General features: G+C 43.1%; 2 protein-coding genes across 2 annotated transcripts; one reads left to right on the top strand and one right to left on the bottom strand.

Annotated features, from left to right (window-relative positions):
• Positions 1 to 439: 439 nt before the first annotated feature.
• On the top strand, positions 440 to 2,731 carry LOC311141399 (nodal homolog; the record flags this gene model as incomplete). The annotated part of the gene is made up of 3 exons (XM_084176710.1): positions 440 to 722; positions 1,648 to 2,465; positions 2,579 to 2,731. 3 exons carry the CDS (start codon positions 440 to 442, stop codon positions 2,729 to 2,731), a joined length of 1,254 nt encoding a protein of 417 aa, XP_084032836.1.
• A 3,323-nt stretch (positions 2,732 to 6,054) lies between these two features.
• Positions 6,055 to 11,284, bottom strand: LOC311141404 (eukaryotic translation initiation factor 4E-binding protein 2-like). Its single transcript, XM_084176720.1, has 3 exons — positions 10,825 to 11,284; positions 6,878 to 7,066; positions 6,055 to 6,621 (listed from the first exon to the last, which is right to left on the bottom strand). Exons 1-3 carry the CDS (start codon positions 10,958 to 10,960, stop codon positions 6,590 to 6,592), a joined length of 357 nt encoding a protein of 118 aa, XP_084032846.1. The 5' UTR covers positions 10,961 to 11,284; the 3' UTR covers positions 6,055 to 6,589.
• Between the last annotated feature and the right edge of the window lie 6,232 nt (positions 11,285 to 17,516).

Genomic DNA, 17,516 nt, shown 5'->3' with positions numbered 1-17,516 from the left:
ACCTAATCTGATCTCAAAATGCACTTGTCTTGTCTGGCCTAATAAAAAATATATGTTTAAGTAATATTACTGTTTTTGAAAGTTTGATATCAAAGGGGTTCTAACAGTTGGGATCTTAATAAATGACAGAAGGATTATAGTCCTACCACCTGTAAATGTCTTGACAGTTTCGAAAGACAATGACCTTGGCTAAATGCTGTCTTGTTGTCCTCTCTCTGATGTGCACTTGGGATCAAAGGGTTGTTGAGATGCTTGTGATGGCTGGGGTCATCAAAGGGCAGCTGTCCACTATAACTGCCCTGTCTGGATCTCTGTCTGCTCACCGCATCATTTCAAACCAAGAGAAGCTAGAGGAAGGACGCTAGTTGTTGCCATCTCTCTCTTCTCTTTACTTTCAACGTGACTTAACGCTATAGTGGATACACCGCTTCAGCCAAAAATGGTACGCTTGGCACGGCTCGTCTTTTGCGCGCTCCTCGTCTGCTTTTTCAGGATTGGCAGTTCGGAGAAACTGTCGCACCATTCCCGGCATTACAAGAGCTCACCCGAGTCCAGTTTAGGATATCTGAATTCGTACCATCCCAACAGGTACCCTCTCTACATGATGCAGCTGTACCGCTCCTTCAAGACTGCAGACTCCTCACAGTCCGCGGCTGTCAGCGCAGCGGATGACAGACCCTCTCCACACGATTCTGATTCAGTCCTCAGTCTGATAGCAAAAGGTACGTAAAGTATTTAATTTCAAGTAATTGTGTTAGGCATATGAAAACTTTAACAGTATTGGCAACATTCCCAGAGGATCCTTATTTTGTTACATTTGTTTGGCATTTTCAATTGGCTTTCCAACATTTTATGCATTCACTGTGCCTGTCATGTCTTTAACTTGCTACTTTTTGGACCAATACAGACTGGCGCGTGTATTGTACATTTACATTTACATTTTAGTCATTTAGCAGACGCTCTTATCCAGAGCGACTTACAGTTAGTGAGTGCATACATTTTCATACTGGCCCCCCGTGGGAAACGAACCCACAACCCTGGCGTTGCAAGCTCCACGCTCTACCAACTGAGCTACAGTCTTCTATGATTATGTAGTTTGACCTGTAGTTCAAGCAAGCGTCCGAACAAGTCCACAGATCTCTTCAGGCTTGTCCTCTCCATCACTGTCAGGCACTTTGGTTGCAGGGTGTGTTATCTGTGTTTATCAGATCCTCCCTCTTTACAACCCAGAAGTGTCACAATGCTTATTCGGCTTTAAAGAGTTTTTCTGTTTTATGTGAGCGGGTGTGTGTATTAGCCCTACAGACGTCTGTACATATTGCGGTTGAATACACATCCTGCTCTGTCCTGTTTTCCCTCTCCCTCCAACGCTTTGACATTTTGTTGAATGGTTTGGCTAGTTTGTGGTGAAGTGTGCGTAAAGTTTGTCTTGTTGATTGCGCACTGATCTCATACAGAAGAGACCTGCTCAGTTGGTAGAGCATGGCGTTTGCAAAGCCAGGGTTGTGGGTTCGTTTCCCACGGGGGGCCAGTATGAAAATGTATGCACTCACTAACTGTAAGTCGCTCTGGATAAGAGCGTCTGCTAAATGACTAAAATGTAAAATGTAATACATTTGGTTTGCTGACTTTTGTTCGTTTTTCCAGGTTGCCATCAAGTGGGTGAGAAATGGACCATCAGTTTTGACATGTCCTCCATCTCTGTGAGTGACGACGTCCAGCTGTCAGAGCTACGGATCAGACTACCAGCGTTCTCCGCCTCCAAGCGCGTCACATTGGACATTTATCACTCACGAAAGGAGGACTGCGAGTCTGACACTGAACTGTGCAGCGAGGAACGCTTTCTCTTGGGCAGCTTTGGCGCATTGCCCAGTGACACCAGGTCTCAATGGAACGTGTTCAATGTGACAGCTCTGCTCAAATATTGGCTGCACCAGGGAGACGCAGTGAAGCAAATCCAAGAAGCAAGAGTTGGAGATGTGATAGAGGAAGAACACGGGAGTGGGGCACCGGACGACAGAGAGGAAATTGACATGGCCTACATCGGGCATAGGCGAAAGAAAGTTCACCATCCGACAGACGAACGGGTTATGATGGTTGTCTTCTCCAAGCACAATCTGCCCCGAGTTGGCGAGAGCGCACCCACTCTCATCCGTACCGTGGAGCACTCCAAATACGCAATTTTGGACCAAGTCAGCCGTGAAGCTCAAGGGCGACGCCACAAGAGAAACCGAATGGAGAGAGTGCGGATGGCCGGCGGAATTGCAGCTAATGCTACTGGGTCAGCGGCTGAAGCCGTCCAACGCCCACTCTGTCGGAAGATTGACATGTGGGTAGATTTCGACCAGATCGGCTGGAATGAGTGGATTCTGTATCCAAAGCGCTACAACGCGTTCCGCTGCGAGGGCGAGTGCCCTACTCCGGTGGATGAATCCTTCAGTCCCACCAACCACGCATACATGCAAGTAAGATCTAAAAATAAAACAACACTTTATATATTTGGTTTAAGTTCCCAATATGCATTTATGTTCAGTGCAGCTTTTCGTAAAAGCTTAATATTTTTTTGTGTGTTTTTCAGAGCCTGTTGAGACTGTACCATCCGGATCGCGTGGGTTGTCCCTCCTGCGTGCCCGCGCACCTCAGCCCGCTGTCCATGCTGTACTACCGGGACGAAGACGTGGTGTTGCGGCATCACGAGGACATGATCGTGGAGGGGTGTGCCTGTCACTGATACCCCAGCCACGTCGGCCCCGCAACCACAAAGACTATTGTGAAAACACTTATTTAAAAGGCTTCACTTGGAAACTATTGTGCGCCATGGAATGACTCTTGAAGGTCTGGTGTCCATCTACCTTAAATTGTTTGTGGTAGTTGTCACATTGAAGATACATTTCTTTGCTATGGTCCTTACTATATCTTATTCTATCTAGGCCTATGTCATGATCTCAGCTGGATCCACAGCATTCCATATTAGATTTGTCCTTGGTTTGAACCAGTATGATAAAGATGTACTGTTATTTATTTGAATATTTCAAGAAGAAAGACTACCCATTTTGGGTGTTACTTTTAGGCTATACATTTTATATTGTGTTTGTCAGTGTTTTGTAATTTAAGAAGTGAAAGATATATGCTGCCAAAATGGTGCCTTAATTGTTACAATGATGATTATTTTATATTTTCACTCATTTATTAATACTTTATTACAATATATATTTTTGTACATACAATGAAAAAATAAATATATTAAAGCATTTTATTCCGTTCAACGAAGTGTGACATTTATTGATTTCATCCTCTAAATAAGTGAGCGAAATCTATTTCTATACATTTCAGCATCATCTTCGCCTGAACTTTTGACTGTCTTGATGTAATTGACTCAAAGCCAATAATCTACTTGAGGCTAGCATAGCCCTGACCAAGCCTAATCTTGATGAACTGAACAAGACAAGTGTGTTTATGGCTTTTCGAACCAGTCACTTGTGAACAGCTTTACCACCCTCACCTCACCTCAAATCCACATCTGTTTTTATAGTATTACTGCACAGATTATGGGAAGTCATCAGTGCCTCGCATAAAAAGGCCAAAGCGAGCAATTTCCTAGTTGATTGTGATCGAAGTAGCGGGTAAAGGGAGCAACTGAACAGAGCAACAGGTTGTAATGGAGGGGTCAAGATAGGGGTGGTGATTGGAGGAAAGAAAAAGCCGTTTATTTTGGGGGTGCCAGGAATCAAGAGTGACAGGAACGAGGGCATATAGACCCCCTAACAAGAGCAGAGTGCAGTTAGTGAAGCTGTGTGCAGGAGGAGGGGTAAAGATCCCCGGGACCACCCATACGTAAAAATGTATGCACGCATGACTGTAAGTCGCTTTGGATAAAAGCGTCTGCTAAATGGCATATTATTATCATTATATTATTAAAGTGCAAAAGGTCCATCCACACCTTCACATTTCCCTGCCCTGAAATTACACCTATCTTTAGTCTCTCTCTTAGCAAAAGGAATGACACACTGCCCTCACACACCATTTTTAACCTGTGCACCAGCTCCTCAGAGGCAGGTTGAATTACAAAACTAAGCTGTTCATGTTAGCTCAGTTGGTAGAGCATGGCGCTTGCAACGCCAGGGTTGTGGGTTCGTTTCCCACGGGGGGCCAGTATGAAAATGTATTCACTCACTAACGGTAAGTCGCTCTGGATAAGAGCTTCTGCTAAATGACTAAAATGTAAATATTTAAGCAAGTACAGCCTAAAATAAAAGCAGTGTGATCACAGTCAAAATGTCAAAGCTGAATTCAAGGCTATCATCAATGCCTTATTAACTAAAGATGAACAACTAATACAGATTAATAATCACCCTTGACTCTGTGACGAGCCATGCTGACAAATAGTATAGCCATTTAAACCGGCTGATCTGTTAGGGTGCAGAAGTCTGTCATGTTGTTCATTGGGTCCTACTGTGGCAGGAGTCATTATAGGGCCTGGGGTTGGACCCTTGACAGTGTTTGTTCAGACACTAGGGCATGGGGAAAAGGCCCAGCGGGTTTTCCGTTAGTGAAGCAGCTTCAGGACAGTGGCAAGGAGCCAGGTGTCACAGATTCTCTAGCACGTGTTGATTCTCACACACTAAACCCTCATGAATAACCCTCTTATGTTCCCCACCACACCCTGGTGGTCAGCTCATTGTTCAGTCTAGTGGGCTAATATTGATTCTACACCGGGATTAGAGCCAATTTGTGTCCATTAATTACATTGCCGTTGATGTAACCTAAATGTTGTTTTACAATGGCCGATGGATAGCACCCTTATTTTTATTGGCGCAGATTTACAGAGAGAAAAGATTGAGTGTGAAAGTGTGCATATGATGTTGTGTGTTATTGAATTCTGAGGTAGAGGAACAAACCTTGGTTTCTGCTTGGCAAGTAGGGCAACTGTCAACGCTACAGTGGCTGGGAAGAATGAAGTGCTAGACTTGACAATTTAGGCAATGTCTGCTCTGATCTGACTGGACCAGATACCTGCTTTAATGATAACTAATTGGACAGCATCTCACAGCCAGGTGATATCACAGTCGCTTATGTATGTCAGTCACTGAGGTAAAATACTTGGTTGAAATTTACATTGGGATTGATCCGAAGATGGAAGAACCGTTTTTTATTGAATTATCTCTAAATAAATAAAATAATGATAGCATCACCTCTAAAGCATATCATGGATGTGTAAAAAAGACTGGAACCAATTTTTTAAATAATCATAATTCAAGTTATTTCATTTAGAGCCAATATGCATCATATAGGCCTCTGCTTATGTGCAGAGTGCAGACAGACAGTGGTGTGTAAGGACATCATGGTGTGTAATGATTACCGCTTTCCAGGCTGCTGGTTCTGGAATGTTATCAGTTGCAGGAGGGAACTTCCTGAAGAATTCCACTTATGTCACTCATGCCACACTATAGACGCTGGAAATGTACAGCTTTCCGTCACAGAAGAACGGGAGCGTGCCAGTGGATTTGTAGCCGCGGCGCCGATAGCCTTTGATGGATGTGAACAGCAAACAACATCAAGTTCAACCAGTGCGTTTTGATTTCGAGCAAAAATAAAAAAGTAACATCAATTAGGTGTAATTGGCTGATTGCTTCATGTAAATTTCTAATGAAATGTTTCAGGACCAGATAGACTTAATTTTTAACTCGTAATAATGAAATGTCATCCAAACCCTATGTGAACTCAAGAAAAGTAGGCCTAAGTGTTTTATGATTACTTATCCGTTATTTAAAAAAGCTATTGTCTTTCTTTTACTGCTATATTACCGGTGGAATAACCATTTCTTGGGTCATTAGTTTGTTTTCTGTCAGATACAAAGTGTTTTTCCCGAAAGGAACATGTATTGAAGTCAGTCAACCCATTTACCATGAGACTAATGACACTTGCCAGATAACCGAAAGTGCCCAAGGGTTTGACAGAAGCGATCCTCTGATTCTGGAATACACATAGCCTACCCATTCTATCCAACTCCCTATGTGCACTGGTTACTTTTTAGGAAACAAGTCTACTACAAAATATGTTTTCTTTTCTTTATTGATTCTTCTTACAAACCATGTGAAAATGTAGTTTTTTGTCTCAAATTTCCATATATATTTTTTTCTTTTCTTTGTATGACAATCTTTTTATCTGCAAAAATTAACAGTATTTTGAAGGCAGTGAAGTGTGGATAACCCATGATAAGGGTGATTTGAGTGACAAAATAATTTTAAAGAATGAAAGAAATCATATTGAATCTTTACCTCCATACCACTCCTCTGGAGCAGTCTTTTTCAGTGTTGATGCTGGCTCCACAAGAGAAAGGCACCAGAGGTGATTCAAGAGGGTAACACTTCATTCACACTCCTGAACCACCTTTGTGCAGATTTTACAGTAACAATACTAGTGATATTTAAAGTTAACAAACCGCAACTAATGGACTCATTTGTAAACACAGAGGGTGACAATATTGTAGCAAGTCTGGGTGGGGGATTGGCTGGGCCTCTCTTCTTCAGCATCATGGTAGTAAGTGAAGTTGTTTCACATCCCTCTCGAATGCTCATTCCACCACCAGTTAGATGTCCATTTCAAACTGTGCATCGTCCCCTTCACAAACACACACATAACGTGTTAATTTATTTATTTCCTACTCACCTTAAATATTTGTAGAGTCTGACAGGCAATAATGACATAAGAGGCAAATATTGAAACTTAAAAATTACCCAAACCCCATTAGGTTCCAGTAAATCTGAACATTTGATCTTATTTCACTTATTAAATAACATTGCATATTTTCCATAAAACTAATACATTTCGTATGAAGAGTAAATAGTTGGCCTGCCTGACAGGATCATGTTCTTACCAGCGCTTTTGTCAGCAGGTGCAGTGATGTTGTTCAGTGGCTCTCCGTTATGGGCCTTTACATTGTTCATGTGTTTGGAGGGTGGGCTGGTGACTCCTGGAATGTTGGGGAGAGAGCACGGGGGAGTCCTGGCCAGTGGTGAACTGCGGCACTCCAGCAGGAACTTCCGGTCGTAGATGATTCTTGTACCTGAGGGGAGAGGAGGGTATGAGATGTTCATGTAAATGTAATGGATCGAACAGATCATACATTGGTGCACAATCCCTCCATATAGGCCTAGTACTAATCCTGTGCTGCAGTTAAACCACATACACGTCAGGTAGTGTAATCTCGGTTAACCCAGACTTGAAATCTTGCATAATTTGGTCAGATGATCAATTTGTTTACGTATTCTGTCCATGAGTGATTAGGTACAGTGCCTCTTTCTCACTGTGACGTGTGAGCTAACAGTTGTCTGGATGTTCTGGAACACTGAGGTGTGTGTGTGAAGTGAAAGCCCTACATACATATACTGAGTTTCAGTTCATATAAGGAAATCAGTTGTTTTAAGTCCCCCCCCCCCCCTGCACATTTTAGAGTGGCCTTTTATTTGTCCCCAGCACAAGGTGCACCTGTGTAATGATCACTGTTTAATCAGCTTCTTGATATGCCACACCTGTCAGGTGGATGGATTATCTTGGCAAAGGAGAAATGCTCACTAACAGGAATATAAACAAATTTGTGCACCAAATTTGTGAGAAATAAGCTTTTTGTGCATATCAAACATTTCTGGGATTGTTTATTTCTGCTCATGAAACATGGGACCAACACTTTACATGTTGCATTTAGATTTTTGTTCAGGGTAAATAATAATTTAATACATTTGTAAAGTGCTTTTCCTTACAAAATAATCTCCAAGTGCATAAATCAACATACCGCCCCAATGATTTGCTATGCATGCGTATTGTTTAATCTGATGGTTAATCAAACCGAGAGCGATGCCAGATATCCCAGATAAAGGCCTAATCTACATCAACAAACTCAACAGATAGTCTACAACAAACTAACCTTCATATTAACACAAAATAAAACTAATGGCATCAACATGATTGCATGAATCCTTGACACAGATATGTGCAAAAACCGTTCTGTTTGTACTGTCCTCTGTGACAATCTGCCCACTGAGTACAGTCACTGATATCTGCTAACCAAATGGTGGTTCAATGCAAGCTATATCGGCCAGCTGCTTTCTGTGCCAGAATTTCCCATTTGATACTGATAAGTGGCCCAAAAGGAAAAACCTCAGCATTACCCCTCCTCTTAACCTTGGATTGATATTAGAGAGGTAAATTGGACAGTGTGCATCCCACATTTTACATAACATTCAAAATTATAAATGCATTGAAAGTTATGTAAATGATGCATTTAAAATTATATGTCACATATGTTAATGGTGTCTCTTGTGACAGAGGGTTCATGCAAAATGGCAGCTGCTGAAAGATAAGAAACTGCAACATGATCTGGCAGGTCCTGCTAGTGCGTTAATCATCTCTGAATCAGTGTTGAACGCCACCACCAACGCCTTAGCTGTGACCAAGTGAAGAGGGAGGAAGTGAAAGGCCTCGTGTGGAAATGCTTTAAACACATCACATGATAGGTTAGGCAACTGTGTCCTAGCCTACATATTCATAATTTAATTCACAATGGCATGCAATCCATGCATGATGCAAACAAGTATGTTTTCTGGAGCTGCTTTTAAAATGTCAGATACTTAATTTTAGATAATGTCAGGTTATTTTACTTTGCAATGCGTCTAGCAGTTTTGTAGTCCAGTCACTAAACTTTGAGTCCGAGTCGAGTCCCAAGGCCTCTGTGCTCGAGTTGAGTCACGAGTCCCTATGGCTGAAGTCTGAGTCCCAGTGCTCGAGTCCCAGTGCTCGAGTCCTGGTCCAAGTGCTCAAGTCTGAGTCACTGTGTCGGAGTTTAACAAGAAATACCACATTGACATTGGTTTATGTGGTGGCCTCCTGAGTGGCGCAGTGGAGATCCTGGTTCCGAATCCAGGCTCTGTCGTAGCCGGCCGCGACCGGGAGACCCATGCGGCGGCGCACAATTGGCCCAGCGTCGTCCAGGGTAGGGGAGGGTTTGGCCAGCAGGGATGTTCTTGTCCCATCGCGCTATAGCGACTCCTGTGGCGGGCCAGGCGCAGTGCACGCTGACTCAGTCGCCAGGTGTACAGTGTTTCCTCCGACACATTGGTGCGGCTGGCTTCCGGGTTAAGCGGGCACTGTGTCAAGAAGCAGTGTGGCTCGGTTGGGTTGTGTTTCAGAGGACGCACGACTCTCGACCGTCGCCTCTCCCGTGTCCGTATGGGGGTTGCAGCGATGGGACAGGGACTTTGGATACCACGAAATCGGGTTAATTACAACAAAAAACACATTGGTTTATGTGTTGCCAAATGGTCATAATTGCCTAGGAAATTGACTATAGACTACTGCTTCTTGAAATAAGTCCTTCATACACAGGCTCACAAATTGTATTTAATGTTCAATAGTTATGTCAAATCAGTAATGATGTTTTGAAGGGATGAATGGTCTCTAGAATGAATTGGCTATTGCTCCTGACCAGATCAATATTTGCAATAATTGTAACAGGCTCTCAGCTACTCTTTTGTAATCACTGACTGATATTTGTGTGACGTGTAGACTATGATCGGAGGCAGAGCCTGCCTGCCCACACTCATCGCTTGCTCACAAGCTGATGTAGGCTGTGTGTGCTGCGTCCTTCCTACTGCTAGAGAACAGAACAGAACTATCTCTGCGCAACCAGAAATGCTAATATTCTGCTTATCACAGTAGCCTATCCAGTCCAAGTGCAAATACAAGTCATGGGAAGGCAAGTCACAAGTCATTAAAATTGCGACTACAACACTGCTTGAATAGATCATGAAAATGTTGAATGGAAGAAATGTTACAGAAGCCTGTCATAAAACACAATATGCCTGCATTTACAAAGCTTTACCTATAGATGTACAGCCTTACCTATGGATTGTGACTACATGAAATGGGGTACCAGTCTACTCAGTGACACCCATAGAACACAATTGTTTAGAGTTTACACTAATATTAGTGTCATTGCTCTTATTGTGGAACTGTAACTGTGGGGAATCACCTCACTATCCAGCCTATTGTACGTATTGACAATCATATTGCACTGTACGGCCTTATCTATGGATTGCGGATACATTAAATGGGGTATTAGCCTACTGTGACACCCAAAGAACACAATTGTGTAGAGTTAACACAAATATTACCGTCTTAGCTAGCTAGGTCTTATTGCAGGACTCCGATCCCAATGTGAAATGAGCCACATTAGCTCGCTCACCAGTCTACATAGTTATGTTATGTGTGTATCACTGAGTAGACTGATACCCCATTTCATGGATCCACAATCCATAGGTAAGGCTGTACAATGCAATATAAATCACTCATATTGAGTTTACACAAATATGAGTGTCTTAGCTAGGTCGTATTGCAAGTCTCTGAACCACAGTGAAACATAGGTATGAGGACCGTGGTGGTTCACGAAAAGCTAAGCTAACGTTAGCGAGCTAACAAGCTGATGACGCAAATAATGGCACGCCAGCTGAAACAAAAAACAACAACAGTTACTGTATGCAATGCGATGAGGCATGAGCATATCGCAGGCTAAAGCCTTTGTCAGTTTACAACATTGCACCACAAACATTTAGCTAAATACATTTCTTTGATTGCTAGACAAGTGTCCTTTGTCTAGAGGTTTGATAACCCTATCGATATTTGTTTTATGGGCACCTGCACAGCTCGAACGCATGGTAATCATGTCTCGTTGAGTTAGCTATAAACACAAACAGTCATGCTTTTACATATTACATATCTATAACATAGAAATATAGCTAGTTCTATAAAGGCTAGCTACTAGCTAGCTACCTCCAGGTGTTGTGCTGAACAGAGTTCCTCCAGGAGTAGTGGAGTAGTCGTTGGGCATGTGCGACGCGTCGTTTATGGTCACCCGCCTGGTCGGAATGGCCTTGCTGGTAGTGGTCTTCTGACAGCCCGTTGACATCTTCAAAACACAGGGTGTTTGTTAATAACTACAAATTGGACAACTTAGCTAAATATCCTGGACCTGAAAAACAACAAAGCAAACAACGTGCTCTGTTGCTGCTTCCTCAAGTATTTGCCTTGGCTCGCTAGCAAGCTACTTTCCTAAATAAAAACAAATAACTTTATTTTGTCATAAGTGCAAATAATGTTGTATATCTAAACTAATCACACATTCCCACAAGCAAACCGACAGACCAGGCCAGGTTCTGTAGGACCTTAGCAGCACACGTTCTTTCACACTCAACACGCATGCACGCACTCAAAAACACAGACAGGAAAGAGCTGCTCAAAGCAGAGAATTGACATTACGTTTCCCCCCACTGGTGGATGGTGTTGCAATTTGTATGATCTTCTTCTGTGGTTCTTATATTACTGTTGGTAGCCAACTTTAAGGTGCATTCCCCCACCAACTGTTTTGGAGTGTGGACCAGAGACAAGGAATGTTTCAATCATTCCCATTATTCTCGAAATACACAATTAAATACTACATCCCCTAAAGATGTTCCCAGCAGTTCACTTAAGCTTGGCTCTTCAACACCATTACTCCTTAAATCTAACAACAATCTCTCCCTTCCCTCCCATATTGCTGGCACTGAAATAGCACGTTGTCCACTGTCTCCATCTCCTCCTGACAGTGATCACACCTCCCAGTCAGATGTTTCCCCACCAATTTCAATGTACTGTTTAGCCTTGTGTGTTACACTTTCCTCCCTTCTCTCTCGACCTGAGGACCTCCATGCGTCCACCTTTTCCTGTATCTTATACAGGTGTCTTCCCTTTCCCACAACTCTTGCCATTTGTTTTTAACCACTGTTCTTCTTAACCCATTGGCTTCTGCTTTACTGATTGACATTTCAATATCAACATTAAGATGTTTGAGAGCCTGCTTGGCGAGAACATCCACCTCCTCATTCCCCTCTACTCCCACATGAGCTGGTACCCAGAGGAACATCACAAATATCCCCATCTGTCTCACCCTAAACAGGCACTGCAAAATCTCATACAATACATCTTGTCTGCTCCGTGACACAAATTAATTTAAGCTCATCAGTACTGCACATGAGTCAGAGCAGATGATTACCGTGTCTGGCCTCACCTACTCCACCCACTCTTCAGCCAAGAGTTTGGCCAGCAACTCCATTGCGTATACGGATAAATGATCCGTTGCTCTTTTTGTCACTGCCATCTTAAATTCAGGAACACTAAAAGCTGCACCTGTCCTCACTGTTTTAAGGTCCTTAGATCCATCAGTGAATATATTCAAGACAGCATAGTACTGAGTTCTTAAATTTTCACTTAAATTTACTGGATCTACTCTTTCCTCACCAGCTCTTACCCTGTCAAGCAACCCTAGGTCTATCATTGGCAGAGGGAGCAACCAAGGTGGGATAGCAGGAAGAGGGGCTGAACAGTCCTCTCTCTCTTACCATGCCATTACCTATCCACCCACAATTTATATTCAGATCTCGTTCATGCTCACAGCGCTCTAGGAGCACCTTTTTTGTAGGATGTGTAACCTTATGTCCTTCAAGATTTACCCAATATGTCATGGTTAGTTGTTGTCTTCTCAACTTTAACGCCATCTCCCCCAACTCTACCTGCAGCGCTGCCACCGGGGAGGTCCTGACTCCTCTACAACATATTCTTAGAGCTTGAGTCTGGATTACATCTTGCTTTTTTAAAGATGTAGTAGCGAGCTGCTGATCCATATGCTACACTACTATAGTCCAGTGAGGACCTTGATAGCACTATATATAAAAAATTCAAAACCATTCTATCCACCCCCCAGGCAACGCCTCACATTCAATATTTTCTTTCCTTTGATAACTACTCTGTTAATATGTTCCACCCATGTCGTTCGAGTGTCAAAACTGACCCACAGGAACCTAAACACTCCCACCCTCTACAGATTCCTCCCATACAGCTTTAGGCATATTTCCTCCCCAACCTTCCTTCTAGTAAAAAACACAGTCTGTGTTTTCTCAACTGAGAACTTGAAGCCCCACCTGAAGGACCACTGTTCAACTTCTCTGATCGCTCCTGGCTGTAGGCCTATGGGAAATATTACTCCCTCTCTTCCACTGCGCCCCGTCATCCTCAAACAATGACCTCCCAATATCTGGTGTCACCTGGGAGAATACATAATCAATCAGAATGGAGAACAACAAAGAACTAATCACACTTCCCTGGAGGGTACCATTATCTACCTCATAACTTTCTGACAAAGAGCTCCCCACCTTCACTTGTATTGATTGTCCAAAAAGAAAGTCCTCCAACCCCCATGCTATCCAATTGATAAGCAGGCCCTCCTTCCACATCATAGGCCTTCTCTTCATTGAAGAAAACGGCTACCACCACCTCCTTATTTGCCTGTGCCTTCCGTATGACTGACTGTAGGCACAGTATATGATCCATCGTTCCCCTGCCTTTCCTGAACCCACTTTGATCTGCTGACATTAGTCCTTTACTCTCCAGGAAGTACGTCAGCCTTTCTGTTATCATCCTTTCCATATGTTTACAGACATGAGATGTCAAAGATATCGGCCTATAACTTGATGGACTAGTAGGGTCTTTCCCTGTTTTCCGTATCGGCACAGCTACTGCCTGCTTCCAACTGTCAGGCAGCTTTCCTTCCTGCCACACCTTATTGTAAAGGCCCAATACTTTTCCCATTGCAGTGTCACTCATGATGTAACACATCTCATCCTTCCCAGATGTTACCCCAGCTTTAGCTATTGCTCTCTTAATCTCATCCAACGTAAAAGGGGCATTCAATGCATCCTCCACAACCTCTCTCTGATCCAGGATCCCTGGATGCTCTCCTCTGACCCTCTCTTTTCCATGCTGTCCCTCGTCCTTTAGATTATTTGAGCTGTGGACCTTCACAAATGCCTAGGCTAAAATCTCTGCCTTCTCCATGTCTCTCATTGCAACAGTCTCCCCACTTTTCAGCACAGGGAGATCCCAATCTACTCTGACCCCACTCATCCTCTTAATCATCCCCCATACCTCTCCCACATGAGTAGTCCTGCCGATGTTTCCACAGAACTGGCGCCGATACTCCCTCTTAGCTGTCCTAATGGTCCTCCTTACTACTGCTTATGCTTGTTTATACTGTTTCAGGTGCTGATAGTTATGGGACCTTTTCAACATCCTGAAAGCCCTGTTCCTACTTTTCACAGCTTCTCTGCACTCTTCAGTCCACCAGGGAACTGCCTTCCTCTTTCTCCCCCCCGTACCCATAGGAATCACCTGCCTTCCTCCTTCTCCCCCCCGTACCCATAGGAATCACCTGCCTTCCTCCTTCTCCCCCCCGTACCCATAGGAATCACCTGCCTTTCTCCTTCTCCCCCCCGTACCCATAGGGATCACCTGCCTTCCTCCTTCTCCCCCCCGTACCCATAGGAATCACCTGCCTTCCTCCTTCTCCCCCCCGTACCCATAGGAATCACCTGTCTTCCTCCTTCTCCCCCCCGTACCCATAGGAATCACCTGCCTTCCTCCTTCTCCCGCCCGTACCCATAGGAATCACCTGCCTTCCTCCTTCTCCCCCCCGTACCCATAGGAATCACCTGCCTTCCTCCTTCTCCCCCCCGTACCCATAGGAATCACCTGCCTTGCTCCTTCTCCCCCCCCGTACCCATAGGAATCACCTGCCTTGCTCCTTCTCCCCCCCGTACCCATAGGAATCACCTGGCTTGCAGCCCCTACTATTGCTCTGCTTACTGTTTCTATATCTGAACTGAGAACCACCTGCAACAGCCCGTTCACTCAACTCCTGAAACTGACCCCATTCTGCTTTCCCAAATATCCATCTCCTTATCCCATTTCCTGCTGTATCTTCCACCCTCATTCCTACAGTACACATGATTGGGTAGTGATGACTACTCCCTGTAGATTCCTCCCATACCTTCCAACTAGATCTGCCTTCCAACTACATCTCAAGTAAGATCGAGCAGATTCATTTCCAGTTACTGGGTCAATCCTGGTTCCCCGGCCGTCATTAAGGCACACATGCCCTTTCTCACCCAGGAGTTCCTCCAACACTTGTCCATTTACATCAGTCCGTGACCCTCCCCAGAGTGGACTGTGGGCATTAAAATCCCCACACCACATCAACCGTCTCCTATCTTGACCTTCTACACTCCCAAGTGCCATCAACTCTAGTCTCTTACACAGGTTGTAAAAGTTCACTATTACCAGATCCCCTCTCCCAACCACACTTCTACCACTGCATACTCCTGCTCAACTCCCTCTCCCAATCTACTTGGACGTAAACTGTCCAAATTGGAAAATAGCATGGTTAGCCTGCGTTTAGACAGGCAGCCCAATTCTTATCCTTTTTCCACTAATTGGTCTTTTGACCAATCACATCAGACCTTTTCAACAGATCTTTTTCAGAGCTGATCTGATTGGTCAAAGACCAATTAGTGAAACAAGGATCAGAATTGGGCTGCCTGTCTAAACGCAGCCTAAGTGAGCTTGAGCCAAACTGAATTAGGAGGTATCAATCAATTCAGTGTAATATTATATGATAATGTTAATCACTGTGTCTTTGAAGGTCTGTGTTCTTGAAAATGCTAGAAATATTATAGCTATACGATAATGGATGAAATGCATGGGAAAACGAACCTATTCATTATTCCGAGCTATTACGTACATAATGCTGCAGGACTTTCATGATAGGACTTTCATATGATAATACAACACATTTCTCAATGCCAGATACAGGATGCTCCCTGCTGTGAAAGACTACCCCCACTGTGAAAACGTCAGATCCATTGAAAAAAATAAGCTTATACTGCTATCTGGTGAAATGTATTGATATTGTTAATGTACAATTAACAGTGTAAAATAATATATAATAATAATATGCCATTTAGCAGACGCTTTTATCCAAAGCGACTTACAGTCATGTGTGCATATGGGTGGTCCCGGGGATCGAACCCACTACCCTGGCGATACAAGCACCATGCTCTACCAATTGAGCTACAGAGGACCACATATATGATGGACTTGTCTCATACAAACTCATACACATAAAAACACAAGGACATTTCATTTCTTTATTAATTTTGTAAATGATTTGAGCTGGTGTACAGGGTAAATTATCTATAGATGTCTTCGGATTTCATTTGATTAAAAGGCTTGTACATGTATATATATATATTTTTTTTATATTTGACCTCTCCATGACAATATAAAAGCAAACAAAACAAGTTCAAATATGCACAAGGCCCCTATTTTTCCCAGGTTGCAGGCATTACCCATAACTCAACAGCCTCTTGGTAGCTATGATGCTAAAAGTACATCCATAAAATAACTATAATCCCGCTGACAAGTAAGGGTGCATAGCATTCTAAGTAAATATATATTTTCATATATTTTATATATATTCATTTATATTAAAAACATTTTCTGTGCATGTGCGCAGGTGCATTCCTTAGTATTGAGTAATATGCAATTGCGTTAATAATGTCTTCAATCCATTCTAAAGGAGTATACATGTGTTCTCTAGTTTTTGCAACAGTTAATATTCTTGCATGAACTTGGTTTATGTCGTCACCTCCATGGTCTGAAGTCCTATCCACTCCTCCCTCTCCTTGACTCTTCCACTCAACCTGTCACTGTGTGGAAGGAAGCCTTAGAACTGGCTCAATCTCTTTTTGGTTTTAGGGTGCAGGGATAGAATGGGGGTGGGCGGTGTTGAGGAAAAATATTTGTCATCTAAACCCTAGCCAGTGAAGCCACCATGTTGTCTCAGAGAGTTGTCTAACTAACCCTCTACCACCATAGATCCTTATCGCCCAGTCTGCTTTCCCTGTCTACCACCTCCCCAAGTCTCCAGAACCAACCCCATTACATCCAGAATTAAAGACTGTAGGCCTACACTGTGTATACACACATGACTAGATACATAAACCAAACTAAGAAGCATAATGAATGTATAATGTATGTATATCTGGCTTTCCTAAAGCTCTTACTGAGCCAACCTTAAGCTGTCACCTGGAGGTGCTTCACCATTCCTCTTTCTGTTGCCCCCATAGCTTTGACCCAGTCATGGTGTGGTCATAAAAATGATATGTTTTAATGGTGCAGAGGGAGGGATAGATGATCAAAACTAAAACTAGAGTTTAGATGTGTTTTCTCTTTCTCTTTCTCATTCTCTCGTTCTGATTATGCATCGTTGGGTTATATGAACTTATATCTATTCATATGTATGAGTGTTCAATGTTATACAGTTTCAGATCCTGAGTTCCATTGATAGACTCAACAGCCTGACATCTAGCCTACCTACTCAACTAATATCTATAGAGCAAGACCTTACATTCATTATCTGTGGCTACAGAGGCTGATAAACCACGGGGCCTGGACTGGAGATTCATTTAAATGTATGTGTATTATTATTGCAGAGTGTTCGTTCATATACTCTCTGGAGTGTTTGTGATAAGTTTTCCTCCGATATGAGCAATGTAATGTATTAAGATCAGTTATGATACAATGCCAAGAGGATG

Source organism: Coregonus lavaretus, assembly GCF_964263955.1.
Source record: "Coregonus lavaretus genome assembly, chromosome: 14".
NCBI lineage: Eukaryota > Metazoa > Chordata > Actinopteri > Salmoniformes > Salmonidae > Coregonus > Coregonus lavaretus.
Note: the sequence above shows the minus strand (reverse complement) of the source record. Positions and strands in the feature narration are given on the sequence as shown.